The following is an 11,267-nucleotide window of genomic DNA, read 5'->3' as shown; positions in this document are numbered from 1 at the left end:
ATAAAAGAAAAATATATGATACCTTTATTAACTTGAAACAAAATTCTCTTTCCTTCCTTCTTACAGAATTTTGCTTTGGATGGTTTGGTCAACATAGTTGGAGGTTGCTGTGGTACTACACCAGCACATATCAGGTATCTCATGAGCTACAACTTCAGGTGCACTGTGAATTAAATTAAGTGCTGCTTTTGTGGAACAGTACTCCATGGCTTTTCTTAGAGTTTCCTGAAAAGATGGATCTTGAATGCCAATAGCAGCAATATATGGAGTGGAAATAACCCGGCTTTCATAGCCATGTGTATCATGAAGAATGAGTAGAGATATGGTTCAAACAAGGATTATACCTCTACTGTTTTATCATCTAAAATTGTTTCAGAATTACTGCTCCCTGTTTACCATTGGATAGAATAGACTTCCTATCTTGGCTTGCTTATGCCTTATGTTCTTTCTCTTTCTGGCCCTCTTAGCCACAAAGTGAAACTTAAGGTTTCCTTTGATGGTAGAAGGAAGGAGAGTGTGTGAGTGTCAGGGGGAAATGTCTGAACAGGAGATCTGGGAACATTGTAGAGCTGGTGCTAGTCCTGGCCAGTCAGAAGGAGTGTTTTATATCTTTCACACTGGAAGTAGCTCACTTTGACCTGAGCTTGAAAGAGAAGGGACCCTGGTGATTATTTTTTATCCTGATACAAACTGGGAAGACATGGTATGTGAACACGTAAAGGACGCCATGTGTCAGTCCTGACTGGAGTGAAAAGTGAATGTGAGCACCGTGAGTCATTCCGACATGTGAGAAACACGTCTTAGCACAGAGAAATGTTTTGGTTTGTGGTCGTTTTGTTTTGTTTTGTTTTTTCCTGCAATCAGAAATTGCTCAGCTCAGCAAATCATGAATATGGCAAGAGTCAGTGGAGTTGAGGGCTAGTTCTGATATCCATCAAGTATCCCATTGGCATAGTATCTCACGTTCTGTATTTGATAAATCTTCAGCTTTGTACATTCCTTGCAAATAACTACATTAGAATCTTCTAGGAGCAAGTTTTTGCCTTTGGCCACAAAGTGAAACAAGATAATTAGTCTTGTCTGCTACAGGGATAAATTTGAGATCTAGATATATGTCTAGTATGTTCTGCTTGAGTCTTGTCTGGAGTAGTTTAATTTTAATCAAAACCTTTTATCTTTCCTCTTTCTGTATCTCAGGAAGATTGCTGAAGCTGTGAAATTCTGTAAGCCTCGTGTTCCGCCTTCTCTCTCACAAGGATACATGCTGTTGTCAGGTAAAATGGAGTGTAACAGTTTTGAACTTTATAACTTGTGCAACCTTCTTTTATAAATTTATTTACTGTTTTCTGCTGATTAGAACAGCACTATGAGTTTCTGTTTCTACCTGAATCCAGCAAGCTTATAGATGTGTAACGAGATCTAAATCTTAGTGCTTTGGCCAAAGGATTAATGGAACATGTTATTGCAGCCTTGTATAATATAACCAGGCCAGCATATTTTACTCTGCAAGTCTCAGACACTTTGTAATGGTGAGTGAGTATTTTTATCCTCCCTTTGCAACAGGAAAGGGTTAAGCACAGAGAGATCAGGTAATTTGACTGCAGTTGATGGCAGAGTTGGGATGAGATTCTTGTTCACCTGCTGTGAGACAGCTGCCCTATGTTGCCTCAGATGTTGATCCAGTCATATTGGGACAGTGTTCAAGCAATCCATCCAGGTCTAGAATGTCCTTCATTTTAGCAAAGTTTAGATCTGTATGTTCCTCAACCAGGCCACCTTTTAAGCTTTTGGGACATGTATCCAAGAGTCATGAGATAACATAATTGGAAGTTGAGAGATGTGTATGTGCATACACATAGAGGCCCAAAGAATCGTAGCTTCACATCATTTTATATTGAACAAATTGTCTGTTATTTTTTGTGGGTCAGGTAAATTATTGACTGTTATTGAGGAAGGATAGAAACCTTTCACATATGTGTTGGAAGTTGTTTTGCTGCATTTCTTTGCTAGTCACTCATTAGAATTGTGCACGTCCTGATGTGCTGAGAAGTCACTATTCTTAGAGACACCCACCTTTATTTTAGAGTTTAGGAAAGGGCTTTTGTCTTTCTTGCATATGTTTTTCTTTTCTGTTTTTACAAATACGTTAAAAAATGTCTTTTTAAGGTCTGGAGCCATTCAGGATTGGACCATACACCAACTTCGTTAATATTGGTGAACGCTGCAATGTTGCAGGATCACGGAAGTTTGCTAAACTCATCATGGCAGGCAACTATGAAGTATACATTTTAACAATAATCTTTATAGCTAATGCTCTGATTTTTCATTGCTCCATTGAACTATTATTGTTTGTTTTGCTGGCACAAAGCACTATTCTATACCAGTTACAAGAGTAAGAAAACAGGACAGTGAGAAAGTAAATTTTCCTTCTGTTTCTATGCTTACCAGCTCCTAATAAATTTGTGATAAGGGTTTTAGAAGGGCTTTTTTTTTTTTTTTTTTTTTTTGACAAGTGTTACAGGAAATATGACTTTCCATTTCGAATTAAGTTACACAGCCAGTGATGGTTTAGAAAATATCCTGGTCTGTGCTTTATCTAGGGGTGGATTTACAGAGGAGGGAGGAAGGAAAGGGAGTGTAAACCCTCCTTCCCATATTTGGGGTACCTCTGACTTGGGGTAGATTGTACTGCTGTGCAGCCCTCACTCTCTTTCTCTCCCTTCTCCAATCCTGGTCAGCATTATGGTTGCATCTAATCTTTATATAATTTGATCACTGGCTCCAACATGCTGCGTGAGAGTTGCTACAGAAAAAGTTGCTTAGGAGGTAGTTGCTTTCTTGAAACAGCTGCAGGACAGAAATGAAAAGGCTGAAAGGCTCATTCTTTACTGGTGAAAATTGTTACTGTAACATTCAAACAGTAAAGTGACATTTCTTGAGAGCTGAGACCCTGCCCCAGAGTGTGCTCTGCTATTCTAGTTCATGCAATCAAAATTAAAGCCTTAGTTTGTTTTTTAGGAAGTCTGACTCTTAAGCTATTGAAAGTCATGAAGCAGGTTAAACATACTGAATAAAGAGAGCTTTAAACGTGTGTTGTTGGGGACCGTGAACAACTAAAAACCTTTTTCTTTATCTTCTCAGTCTGCAGACTGACAAAAAAGAGAAAGCAAACAGACATGAGTGTGCAGATAATTATGTGGGCCAGAGGGAAAACTTTAGTATTTCCTTCTTAGTGCTTGATGATTATTCTGCAGCTGGAAAAAATGCCAAACAGCCTCCACAAATTAAGTACTCTTCTGTTATAAAACATTAGAGCTTGTGAGGCAAGACCTTTATTTCATACTATCACAGAGTCTGTTTTCCTGTAATCTTGTGCAGTCAGAAGTCCTTGTTTCCATGCAAATCTTAAATCATTCAATTAAGTATATGACCAATGGTCTAAAATCAATGGCACTACCAGCACATGAGGTCTCTGATGCCATGTTTGTGTGAACAGATTAGTTATCAGTTGTGCCATACTAACAACTTGTATATGTTATTGTACATCATAGACCATTTCCTTATTCTGTTATGGAATGTCTTACAAACTTTTAAATTTTTGACTGCATGCTTATTTTGGAGAAGTGAAATGTTATCCTGAGGATGACTAGGCTGTTTTCTATTAACTGTTGTTTTGGTTTTTGATTTTCTTTTTTAGGAAGCCTTGAGTATAGCCAAATTGCAAGTTGAGATGGGGGCCCAGGTTCTTGACATCAATATGGATGATGGGATGCTGGATGGCCCTGCTGCAATGACCAGATTTTGTAACTTGATTTCTTCAGAACCTGATATTGCAAAGGTTGTAATTGAGTCACTCCAAAGCACAATAAAGAACATTTTATTGAGTTGGAAATTGCCTTTCAGAAAATTTTTATATTAGTTTGTTTAGTAACCAGTTTAGGTGCTTAATAAGAGATGTAGGTGTCCCTGAAGAGGAAAAGGTAATAGGGAAGGCCTTTGCAGGAAACAGGAGTTTTAACATTCTCTATATGTGCCAGTCCTTGGTTAAAAAAGCCAAATTTAGATTCCTTTTGCAGCAGTTATGAGCCTTAATCTATATATTGGCAGTGCATAACAGTACTGCTCTCCAGAAAACTTAAAATTGCTATGGATATAGGATGTTTTTAAAAGATAATCCTGCAAAGCGTGTGCTCTAAAACTGAGTATCTAATTCAGAAACACAAGACAATACAGGGAGAAGTAGAGGTCTCTATATGATATGTGATGGGGAGTTGCCATAGAAGCTCTTGAGTTAAATTGGCTCCGAGTTTTGCATTTAAAGAAAAGTGAATCTACAAATACCATCTGGAGACTTTTTATTCATAAATGCTGATTAATGTTGTGTGCATTTTTATGTCCAAATGGGCAAATAGCATTAATTCATTAAAGTTGTATGTATTCCTCTGGCTTACTTCTCTGTTATTTACAGGTGCCATTATGCATTGATTCCTCAAATTTTTCAGTGATTGAAGCAGGTTTGAAATGTTGCCAAGGGAAATGCATTGTAAACAGCATTAGTCTGAAGGAAGGTGAGGAAGACTTTTTGGAGAAAGCAAGGAAAATTAAGTTGTATGGAGCAGCTGTGGTTGTCATGGCTTTTGATGAAATGGGACAGGTGAGTGTCACTTTAAAGGAGATGTGTTTTTCTTCTGGAGTGCAAGGCTTTCTTACTCTTCTGCAAGACAAAGTTGTTTTGTTTCATTGACACAGGTGATTCGAAGAGGTCTATGTAGTCTTAGCAACCATTTTGACTCTGATATGTAAGCATTTCTTATGGTGTCACATGCTTGAGGAGTCCAAGTACTGTTCTAAGTGTAGCTCTTCTAGCACAAGAGTGTCTCTTGCTATTGAGCCATGCTGAACTCTTCCTTCCTTCATAGAAGATTTTTTTTAGTTGAAAAACTTGGGTTTGCCTGAGAGTAGAATCTTTGGGAATTAATTTACTTATGTCAAAAAACCACATATTAAACTTTGTGTAGGATGATGGTATGTTGAGGAACAAAAGTGTATTTAATGAGCTGAGTCAAAACTCCAGGTACAAGCATGGTGATATTTTTAATAAAAATTCCTATATATATAATCCTTTTCTAATGTTCATGATGTTCAGATTCTCAGTCTTGAGTCACTGGAACCATAAATATTCCCAGTGGAGTTATTTTTTTGTGTTGTCTGTAAGGATTCTTTCTCTCCACTAGGCAACAGAAACAGAAACCAAGATTGCAATCTGTTCCAGAGCTTATCACCTCCTCGTGGAAAAAGTGCACTTCAATCCAAATGATATAATATTCGACCCTAATATTTTGACCATAGGAACTGGAATGGAAGAACATAACCTGTATGCCATAAATTTCATCAATGCTACTAAAACCATAAAAGTGAGTTGCAAGCTGATTTTTAACCTGAAATATTTTGCTGAGGTTACTTAAAAACCCAAACTACCACAAAACAGAAGAACACCCCGCAACCCCAAACAAGAACAACAAAAACTTGCTGCAAAATTATATGCATTTTAAATTAGCAAGTGAGACTATTCCTCTCAAGTGCAGCCATTCCCCAGTATTGCTGTATTTCCAGTAGAAATTCAAATAGTTCTATAAATATATTTCAATCCATTATCTCTACTGTAAATATACTATATTAAACGAGGTAACAATTACATTCATGTTCTAGCTAAAAGGACCTCTTTGAAGGTATGTGAGAAATGCCTTTTTAAATTAATAAAATTTCTGTTACTGTAGATGGGATTTGGGCAATAACCTGGCTTTTTATTTAGCCAAAAGGTGTGTGAGGAAGTACAGCAGTGAAGAGCATCACCTGAATACAGCCAAGGCAGCTTGCACTGTTGTTTCATAAGGCAGCTTGATTAGTCTAGAGATGCTCTCTCAGTAGCAGTCTGGCACTTGAACACCCCAGAGGCTATTTTTACAGGATCACAGAATGTCAGGGATTGGAAGGGACCTCGAAAGATCATCTAGTCCAATCCCCCTGCTGGAGCAGGAACCTAAATGAGATCACATAGAAAGGCATCCAGGCGGGTTTTGAATGTCTCCAGAGAAGGAGACTCCACAACCTTTTGTCACCACAGGGCTTCTGGACAGGAGGTTGCACCCTTGAGGTTAGCTGTTCAGCTACAGCCTGTTCCCAAGACCTGCAGGGAGGCAGGTTGGCTGCTCCTGTTCCCAGAGGAGTGGGGGATGGAAGAGCCATAAGTAAGTCTGCATGTGGCAAATCTGGAATGCTGCTGTGGGAGGACTGATACGTTTAGAATAGCACCTGTGCCTATGGAAAGGATGGTAGTTGCTTACACATAACTAGGCTGGATCTTTCCTCTTGTATCTTTTTCTACGGAGATTTGAATTGCTTTTTGTGAATTTGAGTAACTAGAAGGATCTGGAACAGGGAAGAGAGAAAGGGTGTGTAGTCAGTACATAGCAGCTCAGGGGCCAACTGTTTTATGGACTGAATGCTTTGCTTGGCTTTCCTTTTTGGAAAGCACTTTTCTAAAAAATCTGTGTGTAATTCCTACAGGAAACACTGCCGGGAGCCAGGATAAGTGGAGGTCTTTCCAATCTGTCTTTCTCCTTTCGAGGAATGGATGCCATTCGAGAAGCAATGCATGGGGTGTTCCTTTACCACGCCATTAAGGTATGATGTGCTTCTGGCTTCCATATGTTTGAATTTGGCAGATATGCAGTGCTATGTCTGGCAGCCCTGGTTGAGGGATTCTGTATGGTTGTTTTCAGTGCGGCATGGACATGGGAATTGTGAATGCTGGGAATCTGCCAGTGTATGATGATATCCACAAGGAATTGCTACAGCTGTGTGAGAATCTGATCTGGAACAGAGATCCTGATGCGACAGAGAAACTTTTACATTATGCTCAGGTAATTTCCAATTTTAAGCTTTGAATAGTAGTTAGCTTAGCACCTCTGTAACACCTCCCTGCTGATGGTAGGTAGAACAGCCTATAAACTGCACGTGTCAATATAACAGTGGGTGTTAGAAGTTACTAATGATACTACAAGTGATTCAGTTATTAGTATAGAATAAAATGTGAACTCTTTGTGAGCCTCTCCAATTTTGTAAGTGCCTTGAAAGGTCCTGCACCAGAGTTCTTCATATGCTTCAGGAGACCAAGCTGCGTAGGTGTTCTTTTTAAACAAAACCAAACAAACAAAAAACCAAACCCAAAACCAATAAGAAGCAAAAAATCTTAACTAAGCTTCCCACCAAACCAAAAAAACCCCTCACAAGCAAACAAAAACCAAACAAAAACCAGAAAAGGCTCTAAAGTGGTAATGGTTTACTTGAAGTATATGTAGGAGGTGAAGTAGTTGCTTGTGGTTCCTACCTGTGCCATAGACTTTCATTTCATGTAACTAATGTCAAGAGGGAGGATCAGCTATTTAGTGTTTTTGAGATGCTGTAATGATGGTGTTGACAAAAGACAAAGACTACACACCTGAAGGTTTCCAGATTATCAGCCTTAAGATAACTGGTGAAATCCTGTTCTGAACAGAACATACAGCTAAAATATCTCTGGGTTAGGTGTCTCTTAGTTTTAAGCCCACCAGAAGGTTTGTGTGCTTGTTTTGTAGCTCCTGGAGGTATAACTTCTGTGCACAACCTCATTTGGTTTGTAGTTTGCCCTATGATGGTGCATGTTTTTTAGGAGCAATGGCAAGATGTTGAAAGCCAGTACAGGAAGATTCTCCCTATCCCTTGTGCTTAGACTATTTTAGGTGGTGCTCTTGGTGTCTAAGCAATTCACCTGGGAGTGATCTTGTCTGTATAAGCAGAGTTTTACCATTAGGGTATTCAGGGTTTCATAAAGAGGAAGAAAAAAAAAGAAGGGGAATTAGAAAGCGATTGCTTAAGCTGTGTTTCTGAATGTGAATTTAAGTGGAGCATGAAAAGTAGAAATGGAAGTGGATGACGACTCCTTCTAGGTCTAGAAGTTTGGGAAGCCATGGTTGGAATTTCTGCTTTTATTCATGGTGGTAGTTTTATTGTAGGAGTAAAACAGCCCCCAGTTGCAAAGAAGAGACACTCTTGACTCAAAATATCTTTAAAAACTCTAATAAGATTTAACAGAAAATATTACAGCTTTCAGGTTTTTGCTGGAGGTAAGCATCCTCCAGTGGATGGATGGATTTCATTTTGGTTCTGGACAAATGTGAGAGTCTGAATAGTCACAGCCAGTGAGAAGGATTATTACATAAGGTTTTGGAGTTTGAGGCATATGTATAAATATTTATTCAGACCTTCCTCCAATACTCTTTAAATTCTTTTGTCTAAAGGGTTTTTTTTAACACCAGAGTGTATTCATTAGTCAGTAAGTGCATATGTTCTTTTTATTTCAAATTACTGTAGTTTATTCTGCACAAAGAACATAGAATATGCAGTCCCATCTCAAGTATCTCACCTCTAATAGAGCACCAGTGAAGTTTCCTCCTAGTTCTTCAGGTAATAGTAATGTACCTTGGCAGTTGCTTGAATGCTAGACCTGTGGGGAAAAATGAGGAACTCAATCCTTGCAGATTTAGGACATCAGTTTTCATTTGAAGTTTAAGATTAGAAAAGCATTTTCCATAAAGTGTGTAGCTGCCAACATTCTCAGACTGAAACTTTGCCCCATTTATGGCAATGTGCTTCCAAAGGCAGGTTTTTTCATCCTCAGCATGCAGTATAATCATCCTATTTTTCAAGATCTGCATGTAATGCTTGCCACTGTGGTCCCTGTGTGCCCACCCTATAGCTCCATGGGTTATTTTTAGGATGGAAAGGTTCCCTTGCTAAGGTGTCTGGACAGAGGTTGAGGAACACTTTGTACCTTTTCATTGAATCACAGAAGGGCTGAGGTTGAAAGGGACCTCTGGAGATCATCTAGTACAACCTCACCTGCTCAGAGCAGGGTCAGCAAGAGCAGGTTGCTCAGGGCTGTGTCCAGTTGGGTTTTTAATATAACTAAGGATGGAGTCTCTACAACCTCTCTGGACAACTTTTTCCTCCTTCTTTCATTCCCTTCATACAAACTGGACCTATGAGGGGAATAAGATTTGTCAACGAGAAGCTGTGAAGTTAGCTAACATTGCTATAAAAACGAATGAAAACTTGTTCTAGTTTTTGTTCTCATGAGTGGGATTTTGTCTCCGTGACTTTTCCAATGACTCCAACATTAAAAACGTGGTGATGAGCGCTTAAAAGTACAGCAGGTTCATAAGAACCGAAGGATGTCAGATTATGTGGAATAATTGAGGAAGGAAAAGAAATGACTTGCCTGAGTGTAGTAGTTGAAGTAATGGACAGCATGCTCTTCCATGAGTCTTCCTGGGGTGGGTGCTTACGAGCTTTCTTGCGTTGTGAAGCCCTTTTGGCCTTTGCATTCACAGCAAGAGGAATTGTGAGTGTGAGGCAAAGACAGTATGGCAGGGTTTGGGTCAGTCTATGTGCATGAGAAACAGTAGTTCTGTAGGCTGCCTGATTGAAAACACATCTGTGATATGGAATAACATAACCTATTCCAGCAGAGACTGAATTAGTGCCAAATTAATTAGTATTTTAAAATGAAGTGTAGTGTGTGGGCCAGGAATCAATTTAAATTATGTTCCCAGAAGCTAAACCCTTAGGATTAGTCATTTCATCATTTTTAAAAGCATGAAAATTAAACTGCTCCTTCTTCCCCCCCCACTTCTGCTTTTTCTTTGTTTGTTTTGTTTACTTCTTCATTGAGGTATATACTCTTTGGGATGTAGACCCTCTAAGTGTCTTTATACATCACAGGTGTTTGCAATATGATTTGCATGTATATAAAAAACTTTTTGAATAATTTAAAATTATTTTATGGGTCAGTATTTCAAATTGTCCTCACTTTTCTAAAAGTAAAGTGCATAGTTGTACTTTTTATGCTTGCAAGCTCCTATGAATGTCTTTCCTCTTCAGAATCATGCCCAAGGAGGAAGAAAAGTTGTGCAGACGGACGAGTGGCGGAAAAGCTCTGTGGAGGAAAGGCTGGAATATGCTCTCATAAAGGTGAACCTGCAGAAAATTGTCCTACCCATCAGGTCTCAGAAACATAATCTCAGCTCAGACTTTAAGAGACACCTTTGGCTTCAAAAATTCTTCAACTGTCATTCTTTTAAAAGCTATTAATTAATAATTAATAATAAATCTAATTAAATTTAATAACAGAAGATTGTGGTGATTTGTCTTTAAACTTCACAGGTTGAAGTCTTTGACCCTTATTCTGCTAGGATTGGTTGTAACATACTGCTTTTACTTTCTAGGGGTTTTATTGGTCCTTTAACAGTACTGCACTGAGTGTCACTTGTGCTGAGGAAGCAATCTTTGAATGTTTGGGTTTTCTTATGACATGGTTAAGAAAAACAAACCAACCTGTTAATACTGGAAACTCTTACTTTGAATAACTTTGTATACCTACAAACTACAGTGTTTTATTTCCTAAGAAAACCTATTTTAAATACTCTTTGAGGTATTCTTAAAGACTAGCAGTATCTAAAGTACCTGTTTGTACTTTCATTGTGATTTTTTTGTGGGGAGAAGGCAACTAAATAAAAGCTCTATTTCTAGCAAGATAAAAGCTGCTCATTTTTTTAATTTTTTTTTTTCCAGGGCATTGAGAAGTATGTCACTGCTGATACAGAAGAAGCAAGATTAAATCGGGAAAAATATCCTAGACCTCTAAATGTAATAGAAGGGCCTTTGATGAATGGCATGAAAATTGTTGGTGATCTTTTTGGTGCTGGAAAGATGTTTCTGCCTCAGGTAATGAGAAAATTATTTCATATGTTTTCCTATTTTGCAAAAACTAGCTTTGTAGACTCTAGCCAAAACATTTTATGCTGCCTGTTTTTTTCAGATATGGCAAGTGAACTGTGAAAATTCAGGCACTGCTAAGAAGCAGCCCTGTTTTTTCTTTACTTTGTAATTTGGCTTTCTTTATGTAGTTTTACATGTTTATTTACTTTCTTCCTGAGTGTTTTTGCTTTATTTGAAATGCAATTTTAAGTCTGGGCCCGTGAAAAAGAGCAAGAGAGAAAAAAGGTCCAAATAAAAATTGTTGTGTTTAGCCCCTTCCAAGTCTGGGCCTGTTTGTAGCTTCCAGTTGCGAGTGGTTCAAGAGGTTGCACTGTGAAATCAAGTGTCGTGTTACCCACATGGAAGAGCAAGGAGCTCCTGGAAAAAACTCAAAAGGAAGAGGAAGGTCC

The 11,267-nt window shown here is 38.4% G+C and overlaps 1 protein-coding gene across 1 annotated transcript; it reads left to right on the top strand.

Annotated features, from left to right (window-relative positions):
• Nucleotides 1-67: 67 nt before the first annotated feature.
• Nucleotides 68-10,875, top strand: LOC104521387 (methionine synthase-like; the record flags this gene model as incomplete). Its single annotated transcript, XM_010163360.1, has 10 exons — nucleotides 68-134; nucleotides 1,198-1,274; nucleotides 2,167-2,279; nucleotides 3,698-3,838; nucleotides 4,469-4,654; nucleotides 5,235-5,414; nucleotides 6,568-6,684; nucleotides 6,783-6,923; nucleotides 9,982-10,071; nucleotides 10,672-10,875. Coding segments are annotated over exons 2-10 (1,185 nt in total), but the record flags the coding sequence as incomplete, so codon positions are not given.
• Between the last annotated feature and the right edge of the window lie 392 nt (nucleotides 10,876-11,267).

The sequence above is a fragment of the Antrostomus carolinensis genome, unplaced genomic scaffold (assembly GCF_000700745.2).
Source record: "Antrostomus carolinensis isolate BGI_N321 unplaced genomic scaffold, ASM70074v2 Scaffold52382, whole genome shotgun sequence".
In the NCBI taxonomy this organism is placed as follows: domain Eukaryota; kingdom Metazoa; phylum Chordata; class Aves; order Caprimulgiformes; family Caprimulgidae; genus Antrostomus; species Antrostomus carolinensis.
This window is presented reverse-complemented; position numbering and strand designations above follow the sequence as displayed.